Consider the following 15,755-nt stretch of genomic DNA (forward strand, 5'->3'; position numbering starts at 1 on the left):
CACGTCAATTATCTCATGTATATTGAAATATTCATTCTCTTTGTTTCCTTAAACCTTCTACATATTGAACATCTTCAATTTTTGCAGAATCATTATATTACCTATAATACATTTTCCTTTTATTTGTGCAGTATTATTATTACCAAACGTAACTGACCCTCCTTCTTTTCTGATGAAGGAGAGTAAACATCTTCTATCTCCTGTCATGTGTTTTGAACAACCACTGTCCAAAAACCAAGGCTTTTTCTTTGCACCTTGATAGTATCCCTGCGTTTTGAATTTTTCCTTTAGGTGCCCATAATGACTTGGGTCCTTGAGGGTTAGTTTTCACAATTTGTTTATTTTTAAAATAATATTCCTTTTCAAGATGTCCAAAGTTTTTGCAAAAAGAACAATGTTTATTGTTTCTTTCTAAGTGACGATAACGTTTTGGTTCATAGTAAAAACGTTCATAACTTTCTATTTGATAGAAAATTGATTCATGATGACCATTTTTGTTACAAAATGAGCATCTCATCTTAAGTTCTCTATTTGCTGGCAAAAGAACATTTTCAAAAACCTAATGTTTTGAAAAGTTTCAGTTGATTTTATAAACCCAGTGAGATCATTTCTTAGTTCTGTAACACCCTTAATTTACCCCTCTATTTTATTTTCAAAAAAGTTAATTTCATTTATTTAATAAGGATGTCACACTTACTCCAATTAACTAATTTCTCAAATGATTAAAAATCATGCAGCGGAAAATACAAAAATAATATAAGTTTCAAAGTCCGAATTGAAAATACTGAATCAAGTGACATAGCTCAATTGTTATAAAAATTTAACAACATGATTAAATAAAAGTTTCTCCCAACAACATCCTAACAGAGCGACTCCAAATAAATAGCAAAGCAACAGCTATCCGAACACATCATCTATGATTCGTCTCCTACCTGAAAATCTACGGTTGCACACCATAGGGCCAAGCCAGAAGGGGGAATGTAAAGGTGAGTCAAAATACATCAAGAAAGTAACTGAATTAAAACAACTCAATAACTAACAACATCATAAACAACAACAAAACCACCTAAGCGGATGGCCGCGCACATTCATCAGTCAACCACAATCATCAATCGTTAATTAAATAAAGAGAAATAACAACAACATTTAAATAAAGAAATATAATTAAAATGCATGCAATGCGCCTAGACTCGCTACATGCATGTGGTACCAATAACAACGTCATTTTTAGTTTTATATTATAGAGGATCAACGTCATTATTTTCAATTTCATTAAGCAACATCATTTTCAACGTCATTAAGCAACATCATTTTCAACGTCAATTATACAACTTCATTAGGCAACATCATTGGACACATGAATGAATGCATGTCATGTTATAATAAACAACGTCAATAGGCAACATCATTTAACAACTTCGATAGACAACTTCATCATCATTATAACAACATCAATAAACAACGTCCATAAGAAACTACAATAATAACAATTACAACATCATAATTTCGGCACAACTCCAACATCATTAAAATATATAATTCAACATCGTTATAACCATGTAGCTCAACATCATTATTCAACAAAACAACAATTGAAACAACACAATTACTATCAACGAGCAACGACTTAAAACAACACCGATACACAACAATTATTAGCAACTTCGATTACAACGCCAACTAAAATATAATAACCCAATTAGTCATTCACTCCTCTCATGACAACAACTTATTACTCGTCTTTAACAGCACCCTTAACCCAATTTAACTCGGTTTAGTTTATCCACGAAACGTATGAATTTTAAATCAATTTAATTAATAACAATTGTGAAATAAATTCAAATCCTTAAGATTATATACAACCAGAGAGAGTGAGGTATCCCAAATTGTTCCAAATTATTAAAAATACCTTAAATAAAATTCTGGGAATCTTTTATTAAATTCTAATATTTTTAATAGCATATTTACCTCATTTAATTAACTAAAAATAGTTCCAGGTCTCCGAAAATTCTCAAACCGGTGCCAAAATTTCAAGAAAATTATTTACTATTTGTTTTTAAAAACAATTTTTAAAAATGGATCCTCCCTGACCTCTCACGCGCCCTCTCGCGCCGGTGCTGCGAGTGGGCGAGGCCACTCGCGCACTGTTCATCACCCCCTTCACCTGGTTGCAGGAAAACGGGTCGCGACGACCCGCGATTTGACCCGGTCGGTTCTCCCTCATTTCTCAACAGAATTCGACGTGTTTTATATCGTTTTGACCGTCATTCAATTATAGAAAGATGCCCAATGTTAGTTTTTAAAATCGTCATTCGAATCGCATATAAAAATGAGACTAAAGTTCTCTTTGAAATTCAACAACAACACCATTAAAATCACCCCAAAGCTTTCAGATCAAATAGTTTCGCGACTTGAAATCATCCTAGAATCATTTTAAAACTGATTAGGATTCTTATAACATAACAAAAACATCTCTTATGGTTTATTAGATTCAAAACATAATTCATTTGTTCTCTTTTTTTTTTTTCTTTTCTTAACTGGTGGTTATATCCAAATTATTAATCTCATCCCCATTTATGAACTCAAGGGTTCGTCTAAACTCTCCAACAATAAGGACACTAATTTCAGTGATGATTCCACACAGTTTCAACAACACAATTTGTATAAAATTAAATTCAAGCGTAAGTAACAATAACAACAATAGGAATAATGCAAGGAAAATATTCAATCATCAAACTACAACAACAACATCACATAACGGCATAGTATAATAAATACAACAAATATTCCTATTGAATTCAGAGTTTCAAGAGTATAAAGCTCCCTTACTTGGATTGCAGTGAACTCCCTAAATTGAGATTAAGTTTTTCCTTCATTTGCTTCTATTCACTCTCCCATGAGCTCTTTCTCTTCTCTCACTCACTAGCACTATTTTTTGTGTGTTTGTTTTTGTTATGAATCACCATACTTCTTCTATCAACTAATGTCAATAAACAACTACATTATTATTATTAAAATGTGACATTATTATTATTGAAATGTTTTAATGAGAATTAAAATTATGTTTCTTCTCATTTATCCCTTTCTCTACCATTTTCTTATCTACACCCCCTCTATGCTTCCAACACCTTTTTATTTAATTTTTTTTAATTAGCAACGTCATTATTTTTATTTATCAATTATTTAATTATTCGCCACAAAATAATTAAATAAACATCGTCAATCAACACCACATAAACATTGTCAATCAACACCACAACAACTAAATAATTAAATAAAATGAATTCTAATTTTTGGGGCGTTACAAGTTCCATTATTTCATTTTTTAACACAACATTTTCATCTATTTTCTTAGATAGATCACTAGAGCAAACATGTTTTTCTTTTGACTCAATTAAATCTTTATTAATTTTTTCAAAATTAAGAATATCTGTTTGAAGTTTTTTCTTTTCTTCTTTTAGTTCAGAAACTTCTTTTTGTAATAAAAAGCATTTTTTAGATAAGAATTCAGAATCATGCAATAGACTATCAAAATTAGTTTCTAATTCTTCATAAGGATGAATTTTATCAAAGAGAAATACCTCATCATTTTCTGAATCTGCCATTAGACAGATGTTGGCTTCTTCTTCTTCTTTATTTGTTTCAACTTCATCATCATCGTCCTAGGTAGCTAACATAGATTTTTTCTTGAAGGGAAAATTTTTGGGAGATTTGTTTAAGGGACATTCTGATTTGTAATGTCCAAGTTTGTTGCAACCAAAGCAGGTCACTTGACTTTTATCAAAGTCATTTTTTTGCATATCTTTTCCTGAAGAAAAGTTTCTTCTAATTTGATCTCTTCTTCTTAACATACGTTGGATTTTGCCAGAAATGAGAGCTAGTTCTCCTTCTGCTTCTTCTTGGGTAGATTCTATTTCCTTAGAGTCATCTTCTAAAAAACTTATATCTTTTTGAGAAGCTTTTAAAGCAATGATTTTTTCTTTCTTTATAGGTTTATCTCCTTGAAGAATAACTTCATGAGCTTTTAAAGTACCAATAAGATCTTCTATGGGAAGAGTTTTTAAATCTTTAGTTTGAGTAATGGCAGTGACCATTGGTCTCCAAGTGACTGGAAGACATCTCAAGAGTTTTCTAATTCTATCATTAGTTGAAAAAGTTTTTCTGAGAGATCTTAATTCATTTATGATAGTAGTAAATCTTGAAAACATTTCATCAATAGTTTCGTTTTCAATCATTTCAAAAGTTTCAAATTTATTAGTTCCCATGTCTATTCTTGTTTCTTTTACATGACTAGTTCCTTCATGGTGAACTTGTAAAGTGTCCCCAAACCTTTTTAGCAGTATCACATTCATCTACTCTTTCACTTTCTTCCATGCTTAGAGCACAGGATAGAAATAAATGAGTTTTAGAGTTTAGGAGTACCTTTTGTTGTTTTGCAGTTGTCCATGCATCTTCAGGTTTGTCTGAAATGACTCCCTCAGCAGAAGTTACAGTAGGAACATAATCTCCTTCTGTGACTATGCGCCACATTCCTACTTCCTGGGATTTTAGAAACAGTTGTATTTTGTTTTTCCAAAAATAGTAATTTTTTCCAGTGAACAAAGGTGGTCTTGAAGCAGATCCTCCTTCTGGAATGTATCTTTCTTTTGACATTTTTCTTCCTGAATCTTTTTCCTCTAACACTTGTTAAGTGTATAAACCTGTAGAGACAGACTCTGATGCCAATTGAAGTAGCAATAAATGTCACAAGAAAGGGGAGTTTGAATTGTGACCCTTTTTAAAATTATTTTATGTTAGTTTAAAATAACTCAAGACAATATTTCTTTTAATTGGTTAGTTAACAATTAACAATATAAAAAGAAATATAGTTAGCAACAATAAAATAGACAATATATAAATGAACAATATAAATACTAAGTTAGTTGCTGAATAAGTAAATGTTAAGGCCCAGAGCACTCTGGTATTACTCAGTTAGTTTGTTTAGTATGTTTTAGGGATTTTAGAGTCCAAGAGAAAAACACACAGAAGTTATCTTGGTTCACCCAACTTGGGCTAGTCCAGTCCTCACAGTCCTTGTGATCATTGTCCACTAAAAATGCTCAGATCAGAACCTTCTGCTTCGCATCAAAAACTTGATCACAACTGGATCAATACAATCTGCTTTTCTTCACTCGAAAAGAATTTTACACAAATGTTTTTCTTCACTCGAAAAGACTTTCACTCAAAATGCTTTTCTTCACTCGAAAAGACTTTCTCACAAACACTCAATCTAACATGAAAGAAAGACTTGAGAGAGTTACAATATTTGTGGGGAATATGGGTTAAATCAACTCAAGTAAGAGATTGATAATAGCAAGCTTTATCTATTTGTTTTTCACAAATTTATGAATAATATCTTTGAAGATTTGCTTTGCTTTTGAAGAGTTTGTGACTTGTTGATTTTTGCTTCAACTAAGTATATGATTGATTCTTTTTGCAAACTCTTAATCTTTCCTTCATGTAGCTCCATTGTATTTATAGGAAAATAAGACCTTTGGAGGAGCGTATGATAGAGGGATTTGAATTTCAAATCCAACTTGACATGTCACAATGTTGTGCTGTCAATTTGCTGTGAATAGTGCGTTATCGTTGCTTCAGTAACATTATCGTTAGGCCAATTTGCACTTCACTTTTATTGCTTGGTTTCCATTGCATGTACGCGGCCCATATATGTCCATAAGAAGGAATCTTTCCTAATTTAGGGTTGGACAACTTGTATGCAAGTGAGAAAAAATACCATGTGCTCATTTGTACTTGATTTTGGTGACTCATGTCCTTTGTTCACAAAGGGATAGATGTTGTTAGATTCTTGTCTCCTCTATGTTCCCTTGATGAGAAAGAGACTTGCTACATCTTGCCTTATTGTGTGACTTCACCTTGGTGGCCAATTTTCGTCCAAGACATCATTGTGTGATGTGCCTTTTATTTGAAATCATTCAAATCTTCAATCATTCATGGAAGCTTCATTTGTTTGTCCAAAGGGGCTTTTATTCACTTTAGTCCAAAAAGGCTTCATGGCCCATGTATTAATTTATGTCATGTTTGGCATATTCCTTACATAAGTGTTTTCTTAAAATGCTACCACTCTTGGTGAGACAAAAAGGAATATCTTCATGTGAAGCTTTTATATCATTTAGGCCAAGACTTTAAGTTGCTTCTTTTGTTTCTACTCATTGCTTTTATGTTTTGCTTGTGCATTGATTACTCATCCATAACGTTATCGTTCAAGGAAAGTAACATTATCGTTGAAACAAATCTCACAAAACACATTAGTAGATAACAAGATAATCACAATTAAAATTAATTAACATGTTTGTTATCTTTAAAACATCAAATAAAGATTTTGTCCTCAACAATAATAACCTGGAAAGCCTAGTATTGATATATAATAAGTGTGAGCTGAGTCATACATCAATTAGATGAGTTGATATCAATGGCGGAATCAGAAAAAATATTGTGGGTCGGCCGAAAAATAGTCAATCTATTTTCAAATTGATTTTTCGGTCCCTCTATTTTCATATGTTACAATTTTGGTATCAACAATCTATATTTTTACTCTAAAAATTGTGGTTTTTGACCATAAATGTGATTTATTGTCTCCAACATTTTGAATCTAAAGATAAAATATCAAATTTGAGATCAAAATTCACATTTTTTTGCCGTTAAAATTCACTATTTTTACGGCAAAAAAGAAAAGAAAAAAACATTGAGATAGGACTAAAATTGCAAAAAATATGAAAATATGAGACTTAAAAAAATTAAATATTAATTAAACATATTATTTTATGTCATTTTATATTTATATATGTTAGTTCAATTGTTAATTTTATCTAATACTATAAATTCAATTAATTATGAACTAATATTTACACTAATACTTGAGCTAATATGTGTACCAAGTTATAATCATAAATAATCAACTCTAAATTAATATTTACATCAATATTTGTACAAATATGTATACTGACCGACTTAAAATCCTTAATAATACATTTAAATTAATCCTCTATATATAAAATAAAAAATAAAAAAATTGGGTGGGGGTGGGCCGTGGCCCACCTCCGCCCACTCCTAGGTCCGTTGCTGGTTGATATTGAACAATATTTAAGTGAGAAAATCCATAAATTTAATGTTTTAAAGTTTTGAGTGAAGATGTAACGTCAAAAGTCACTTGGGTAGTTTCTCAAGTTGTTCCAACTCAATGAGACTCCTCCTCACACAACATCAATGTTATCACAACTTGGTTATAAGAGCAATAAGCGAGTGATGATGATCATAAAAGAGAAGAGATGCAACATATAAGTGAAAAAATCTATAAACATCGGATCCAATCCAACTAAGTGAGGCTCCCCGCTTGTTAAGAATGTAGTGTCTATTGATTGCTTAAGAATAAGTGAACAGAAAAATTGTTAGTAGCTGCAAGCAAATCACCACACAAATATTTTTCAGCCGTAAGCTATACATAGTATTTTTCATATTTTCATTACAAAAATGTTACATTTATCATACAATATAAACCAAGAATATGAATGAATATCCAATGATTGAAAAGTAACAACTCATGAAGCATTAGCAATGAAAGCTCTATCCATTAAGAGTGATTCAGCTGCTCTCCTACCGGAAACCAAAGCACCATCAAATGTAGCTGAAGTCAAATAATCACCACACAAATATAAACCCGGTTCAATTGTTGGGTTTTTCTTCAAATTAGTGGGTGGACATTGATTAGGTTGTGCATACTCAATTCTATAAGTTCTCAAATGCTTCCATTTTTTTACCATTTTATCCCCAAACCAATCTGAAAGTTCTTCAATCACTTTACTCACTAACTCATCGTCAGATTCATCCTTAAATAATCCAATCAATGATACCGAAATCAATGCTTTGTTTTGTGGGCTATAAGATGGAGCTACATTTGTCACAAAAAACATGTTATTCACTATTCCTTTACCCGACCCATTTAGAAACAAAACCGGATCCTGAACCGGGATTTGATCCGGGTTCGCGGTAAAATATAAACAAACTGTACTCCGAACCGGTTTTTTAACAACCGGGTTTATCTTTCCCGGTAATAACTTAATCAAAGCCGGTTCTTCAACGGCCACGATCACTCCAAGCGCACTGTTCAAAATCTCACCGTTCTGCAACGTTACACGTGGCGAATCGGAACTACCAAAATCAACTGAAACTGCTTTCGTGTTTAGCAAGATTGAATCTGACGGTAACCTCGCCGCTAACTGTTCCGGTATCGCCGATATACCGTTCGCCGGAAGTGTATTTTCGCCGAGTGCGAGACACTTGAAGATGAAATCGAATAGTCTCGAAGATGTTTCGAGGTTTGGATCGAAGAAGATTCCGCCGAAAAATGGTCGGAAGAATCTTCTGATGATGGAATCGGAGAATCCTAGCTTATTCAGTAACTCAATTGTGGGAACTTCTTCTGCGGTAAGAATTTGTTCATCGGATTTTGTGAGAACACCGATTCTCGTTGTTCCGATTAGTAATTTATCGAAGATGGAACCTATGGGATTAGTTAGAGATTTTGCGGAATCAAGGAAATGGCGAAGTGGATCAGCGACGGTGTGGAATTTTCCATCGTAGAAGATTTTTGCTCCGGAGTAGAATTTTTGTAGGTTTAAGGATTGGTAATTGAGAAGCTTTTGAGCTTCTGGATAAGCAGTGATGAAGATTTGGAAGCCGCGGTCAAGGAGGAAGCCATCGACAATGTCGGTGCGGACACGGCCACCGACGGCGTTTGATGATTCAAGGAGGAGGAAAGGGATGTTTTGAGAGTTGAGGTGGGTGGCGGCAGCTAAGCCGGCGAGGCCGGCGCCAATTATGATGACTTTGGAAGTTTTGGGGAGTGAGGAGGTGGTGGTGGTGGTGGTGGTGGGGGAGAGTTGTGAGGAGGATTTGGGATTGAATTTGAATGGTTTTGGAGAAGAATGGAAGAAGAAGGAAGAAGGGTTTGTGGAAGGGAGGGAAAGTGTGATGATAGTCATTGGAGAGTTTGGATAAGGTTTTGGGTTAATGTTTCAAAGCTTGACACTAGAGAGAGAGCTTTGAATACTTTGGGTTAAATGTTTCAAATTTCTCTTCTCACACAAAACACACTGAAAAATTTTGAAAAATATTTTTCGAAGTTTTTTGAGTAAAAATATAAATTTGGATGGGGAAGAGGTCAATTTTGAATAGAGTCAAATATCAAATAGCAAAATTCGTCAAATATTCCCATGAAATTTGGAAATAGACAATTATTCTTCTGAAATTGTAAAACGTCAATCAAATTGCCTCATGCGTCGTTTACTCCGTCTGTTTTGAGCCTTCAAAAACACATTATTTGAGCTTCAACCTCCTTACAACCAAATGAATAACGAGGAACCAAAATAGCAAAACTATCATCATCCTCATCATCATTATCATTGCTTTCAAAATCATAATCAAGAGGTTCTAACCAGAAAAGAAACATCATTCACCAATATCATACTCTTTCTCAATTCTTGTCTCATCCATCTTTTCCTCGTCAAAATAGACAGAGTAAACGGAGCAGGAAGCAATTTGATTGATATTTTACAATTTCATGGGGTATTTGTCTATTTCCAAATTTCAGGGAAGTATTTGACGACTTTTAAAATTTCATGGAATATTTGGCATTTCACTCTTTTTTTTTTTTGGTGTAAGCATTTCACTCATTTTGAATATGAAAAAAAAAATCATATTTAGGCCCAACATTGTGACTATTTTTGAAGAAAGAATAAAGTATATTTAAAATGATAGATTAAATTGAATCTTAATACAACAAAAATTTTAAGGTACTAAAACTAAAAAGGATTAATATGCAATTAAATTTAGGGCGAGACTTAGGTACAGTACCCCTAAATCCAGTTGGTACTGTTCTGAATATATTATTGTGTGCGCTTATTCTTTATCATATTGTGTGCGCATACTCACATAAATTGAAAAATAATTTATTCACATCATATCATCTCTTTTTTATTTTATTTATTTTTTACAAGTATTTAACTTCTTAGCAAATCTTAAAAAAAAAAAAGATTTAGCTACAATCCTTAATACTGTATTTCATTAGTCTATTGTAATATATAGGGCAAATTAATCCTTAATCCTGATTGTATCGCATCTCATTTCATTTTTAAGACTTCATTATCACTACTTACCTATCCATTAGTTTATTGTAATATATAGGGCAACTAATGTAATGAAGCAGAAGCTAATCATCCCAGAAAACTATTAATTACAGTTGTAAGTTGTAATATTCCCCAATTATTATTTCCTAATTTGAGTACCTGAGGGAGTTAAAGCAAAGTGTATGTTTGAATTCACAGTGTGTCCGACAAAATCATTGAAAGCCGCTATGATTTTACAAAAGGTACACTTTGGAGATTCAACAAAATCACGTGCTACCGTGATATCGTCAAACTCATTGTTTCGTGATATCAAGTATGCACGGTGCTCGTCATATGCCGAATGTGAAATTCAGAACTTATTAAAGAATTAGTCAGACACAAAAGATAGTAGTTCTCAATCAAATCACGGAAAGCCGCTATGATTTTACAAAAGGTACACTTTGGAGATTCAACAAAATCACGTACTACCGTGATATCATCAAACTCATTGTTTCGTGATACCAAGTATGCACGGTGCTCGTCATATGCCGAATGTGAAATTCAGAACTTATTAAAGAATTAGTCAGACACAAAAGATAGTAGTTCTCAATCAAATCATTGCTGGTTTTGCCTTTCTAGTAAAAATGTCATTATACTGACATATATGCACAAAACTAGTAATCTAGCCATCAACTGTCACATGATATTAGTTAGCAGACACCCAGCTATGATTGTATTTATTTAAGAGGGGAACATTATTCAAATAATAGAGAAAAAATTATGGTTTTGAGAGCAGTGAGGAGTCCTTTTGCTAGTCACAGGGATTACTGCACCTTGCAAATTGCATCAAAAACTGGTAGTCTCCATTTAGTAGTCCGCTGATTGAGAGTGCCCAAAATGTATGCTTCAACTTCCTCCCTAGAGGGATCTCTACCTGAACCATTTGGGAGGACAACTTCAATGCCATCATCCAGTGGTGACCAATCACTGATGGTGTTGGAACTGGCAGGGGAACAATGAGGTTCAGGTGAAGTTGGTTGTGAAATTGGGAGTCTTCTGACTGCATGTTCAGCTTCAGCTACTTCAGCAGGTTTGTGAACAGGGTCGCTATTTGGGCTAAATGACCAGGATCCTTGTCTAGCAGATTGTCTTCCCATCTGTCCCTACACAACCAAGTAGAAATACTTAACTGCTGATTAGGTGTTTATTATGCTAAATGACATGATGATGATGTATATATGATTTGATTGGTTACCTCAGATTTACGCTTCATGCTGAGACGACTTGGATGAAGCTCCTCTCTTCCGTGGGCAAACTGCAAAACAATGATAGTGTGTCAAGCACTCAAATACCAAAGACAGAGAATTTACTTTCTATTGACAATGAATTAGAAAGCTTGCTATTTGCTTGTTTCTTTTAATATATCAGAATGTACCAGATTCCACATGCAGAAATCAACAAGCATTGTCCGACAATTTTAAGTTTAGGTTCTCTTTAAATAAACAACTTAATTTAGTGCTTATCATATAAGTGCTAATGTATGAGCTATTTCTATAATATAAAAAAATAAAGTCAAATTATTTTCATATAGTTATAAACTGTTTTTATAAGCTATTCTCGAGAGTTTATAGAAACAAGTTGAAACAACTTATGACATGTCGATTTATTTATGCATAAGTTATTTCCATAAATTCTCAAATAGTCGCACAATTGCATATAAATAAACATAAATAGGTCAATCCAAACAAACCCTTAAGATATAATTCAGATATAATTCTACATGTGAGAGAGAGAGAGAGAGAGAGAGAGAGAGAGAGAGAATGATTGGTCGCAGAACGACAGAACATAGTAGTAGCCAAAGATTTCATTCTAATGGCTCTAAGATTCTTAATCAAACTATCTAACACAACAAAGACTCAGACACTCTTTTGTGACTGATACGGCAACTGCCAGACATTCCTTATATCCAATAAAAGGAACCAAAACAGAAAGTAACCAACAGGGATTGCAGAATTTGTTTGGAACCGAAGAATTGGATTCCAAAGAAATAACAATTTTATTAAGAAATAGGATAGAAAAGGAAAGAATCTCTCCTTCTCAATCTTTCAATAAAATCATTCTTCTGTTTATTCAAATCTGCCCAGTTTTGGGAATTCTTTCATATATCAAGAGTTTATTAGGTTCCTAACAATTGGTCCGACCCACCATTACGATGGTAAGCGCCACAGAAACTTGTTTAATTGCGATGGAAAAATGGACAGGTGATCACAACATAGTGATTCAAGAATTGAAGGCAGATACATCACAATTGAAGGAAGGTGTAGAAGATTTGATGATGACAATGCCGAAATAAAAAAAAAATAAATTAAATAACATGATGAGCTCTGGTAAGATGCATAAGAGTTTACCACAAATAGGAACAGTGAAGTCAGATTAACACCAAAGGGTGTTGGGTCCGTCAAGCACACTGCACCACCAGAAATAATTTTTCAAAAGATAGTCTCTAACCTTTGTGTTCTCCTATTTATACAAATACTCTCTAACTAATCCAAATAACTAACTAACTTCTCTAACAACTCATAACTACAACCCAAATAACAGACTAACTAACTTCTCTATCATAGATGTTAAAGAAAAGTAAGAAGGTACATTTTTCTGCAAAGAAACAAACCTAGATGAAATTGTATTCTTGAATAGGTGGAAGGAAACCTACAAGAATACTTGCAAAGAGGTTGAAACTTGCGTATCACTACAATTGTTTTTGTGTTTGTTTGTCTATTTAAATTAGAATTAGGCTTTGGTAAAAAAAGATTGTCTATTTAAATTAGAATTAGGCTTTGGTAAAAAAAAAAAAAACAAGAATCAGGCTGGATACTATATTTCGTTGATTTAGATTTTTTTTATATTTGTTTCAGATTTAGTTTATTTTAAAATTTAAATTAGAATTATCTTGAATTTGATATAGGATTTAGTTCAAAATTGGTTACGGTTTCATATATTTGACTGTATCTTTAGTCAAGATCTTTTGAGTTAATAATTTTTTTTTGAACACATATATTGTAATATCTTTTTTTCTTGGAATAATCAGATTGATGATTGTAAATAAAATTTGAGAGAGGATTTTCTTCGTTTCTTTGAGAGCATTGATTTGTTTGTGATGATGCTTAAAACTGACTTATCAACTAATAGCAAGCAGATCATACCAAGGTTATTGCTCAACGTAAAGGTAATTGGTCGCAATCGATTATAGCATTCATTCTAGGATAGGATGAAACAGCAACCTTGATTTAGGATGAAACAGCCGCGTTATTATTGGGAAAGCAATTTGGTTTTGGGAAAGTTTCATTGGTTGATTTTAAGCCATCCCAAAATCAGAATAACCTAAACTTGGAATCACTACCGACAGGAAAATTTCCTATCTGGCCACAACTAAACAATAAACTAGTGAAATTTACATACCTGACAGTCGCGAGAGTGATGAGGGATCTTCGTAATTTTTAAGAGATTGATCTTAATGTATTCATTCTTACACCGCAGCATTTTCGCTTGCCTCACTCCCAATTGGATAGACAGTAGGTGCGATGATTTACTTTACTTCACAGGTGAGGTCTTTGGTTCAAGTCCAATATGGTCCAGTTTATAGTGTGTTAGTCTTTGCGTTTAATTCATCCACGTTACACGCTTATGGACATCCAGATGTAAGAGTAAACTTCCGTTATATCGCGTGTTCTATGGTGTTTGGATACAGACATAAAGATGACATAAACAAATTTTCCATTGGATCGTATCACACTTTATAAGGTGTTTTTACACAGACAAAGATGCGATAATAACTCGTTTGGATTCACGTTGCAGCAAAATTTCTCACATCCCAATGCTTTCTAGTACACGTTATTTTTGTGAACTGACAAATACTAGCTTCGAGTAAATCAGACGTTAGGCGAATAGCCCACCGTAATTCCAAACAATTGCTCTAAATCTAAATCAATCAGGCTACAACACTATTGAAACTTTTGGTAAAGGTGTTAGCAATTTGTGTTTTAGTCCTATGGGGAAATCCTCCTTTAACAAACCACGGCCTAATGGAATACTAGCTAATTGTTAATGTAGAAGCACTTTTTCATTAATGAAAATACCAACAAAATCATATATACCTTAATTAGAAAATACATACATTCATGTACCAAAAAAAAAAAAAATACATACATTCTACCAAAAAAAAAAACATACATATGAAGCATGCTATCACTAATAAATTAAATTAAATAAAAATAAAATAAAACGTTTTTCCAATTAATAATTTCTTAAAGAGGATTTAATTTCTGAAGTTACTATTATAAAGTCTGATAATTATTTATTTATTGTATGAAAAAGCCAAAAACATGAACTATTGAATTCGTAATAGTTATGGCGCGAACGAACCTGGCATTTGGAGTTATAGCGACAGTTTCCAGAATCTTCCCACGCTCTGCAAATATCAGTCTTAAACAAACTCTTCGTCGACGACGAAGAAGAACCTCTACCGGAAGAAGATGATGATGAAGATCTTCCGCTCTTTCCTCCGGACATTGGCCTCACCTGAATATCATCCATCACAAAAACTTCCTCGTCACCTTTCACCGGCGTTCTGTAGATCGGCGGTGACTTTTTCTCAAAATTCTCAATTGAAGAAAGCGGCGAGAGAGGTAATCTACCGCGAGAACCGAAGCTACTGTTCCCTGAACTAGTGCCGCCGCCGGAGTACTGCTGCATTTTTAGAGACCTATACTTGCTCGCGCCGAAAATTGGAGAATTGAAGGAGTTACTGGATTTACCGGAAAGTGGAGAACCGGCGTAGAAGTATCGTGCGAGCGGCGGCGGCGAACCGAAGTCGATGTTCTCGGCGTACGATTGAAAACCTGGACTCATCGTCTTTGATTGGAGATATCGTCCTCTCATATCATCCAACTCGATCTGCATCGGTGGAACATTCTCGTTCAAAGTCCTCATCTTCGAAACCTTCTTCTTGACGTTGCTCATCGCGTTTTCCATAACCTAATCCTGCATTTCAAAGACGAATCACGATGAGGAACAATTTTCATTACGCGATTTTCGTTACTTGAATCACTCGAATTTCGTTTCTCACTGAATTAAACTATTGATTTTCAATTCGAATTTCAATTTCAATCAATTTAACCTAAAAATGAAGCGGTTGATCGTAGAATGAAATTGCAGAGAACAAAAACTTTTCAGGAAAAGAAAATTAACGAGAAAAGAAAATCGAAATAGAGAAAGTTGAAACAGAGAGAGATTACAAGTACGAAAATGGCGATTCATTGCGGTTAGTGCAGAGAAAAAGTTGGAGAGTGAAAGAAGATGAAGAAGAGAAAAAGTTGTTGCTTTTGAAGTGTGTGTTGTTCTGAGAGAAATCTCTTATTTATAGTTTGCGGGGGAACACAATAGCTATGAACGCGCGCTTTTAGGTGTTTTAGTTAACTCACGGTAATCTTTTTTAGAAGTAAAAGTAAGGAGAATGTTAACTTGTGCCCTTAAGGGCACATGTTAAGAAGATAAATGTGGAAAAAATTTATTGAACTTGTGGTGTATTCAATT

At 33.6% G+C, this 15,755-nt stretch overlaps 2 protein-coding genes across 3 annotated transcripts; both read right to left on the bottom strand.

The window, feature by feature from the left end:
• Positions 1-7,336: 7,336 nt before the first annotated feature.
• LOC123918811 lies at positions 7,337-9,143 on the bottom strand. The gene has a single exon (XM_045970962.1). The coding sequence runs from the start codon at positions 9,039-9,041 to the stop codon at positions 7,599-7,601; it is 1,443 nt and encodes a 480-aa protein (XP_045826918.1). The 5' UTR covers positions 9,042-9,143; the 3' UTR covers positions 7,337-7,598.
• A 1,623-nt stretch (positions 9,144-10,766) lies between these two features.
• On the bottom strand, positions 10,767-15,615 carry LOC123919044 (mRNA decay activator protein ZFP36-like). 2 transcript variants are annotated; one of them, XM_045971265.1, is made up of 4 exons: positions 15,458-15,615; positions 14,586-15,203; positions 11,419-11,478; positions 10,767-11,320 (listed from the first exon to the last, which is right to left on the bottom strand). In XM_045971265.1, exons 2-4 carry the CDS (start codon positions 15,192-15,194, stop codon positions 10,988-10,990), a joined length of 1,002 nt encoding a protein of 333 aa, XP_045827221.1. In that variant the 5' UTR covers positions 15,195-15,203; positions 15,458-15,615; the 3' UTR covers positions 10,767-10,987. The 2 variants fall into 2 exon arrangements, with proteins under 2 accessions (XP_045827221.1, XP_045827222.1); XM_045971266.1 differs by having other exon boundaries at positions 10,767-11,326; positions 15,458-15,614.
• Between the last annotated feature and the right edge of the window lie 140 nt (positions 15,616-15,755).

Source organism: Trifolium pratense, linkage group LG3 (assembly GCF_020283565.1).
Source record: "Trifolium pratense cultivar HEN17-A07 linkage group LG3, ARS_RC_1.1, whole genome shotgun sequence".
NCBI lineage: Eukaryota > Viridiplantae > Streptophyta > Magnoliopsida > Fabales > Fabaceae > Trifolium > Trifolium pratense.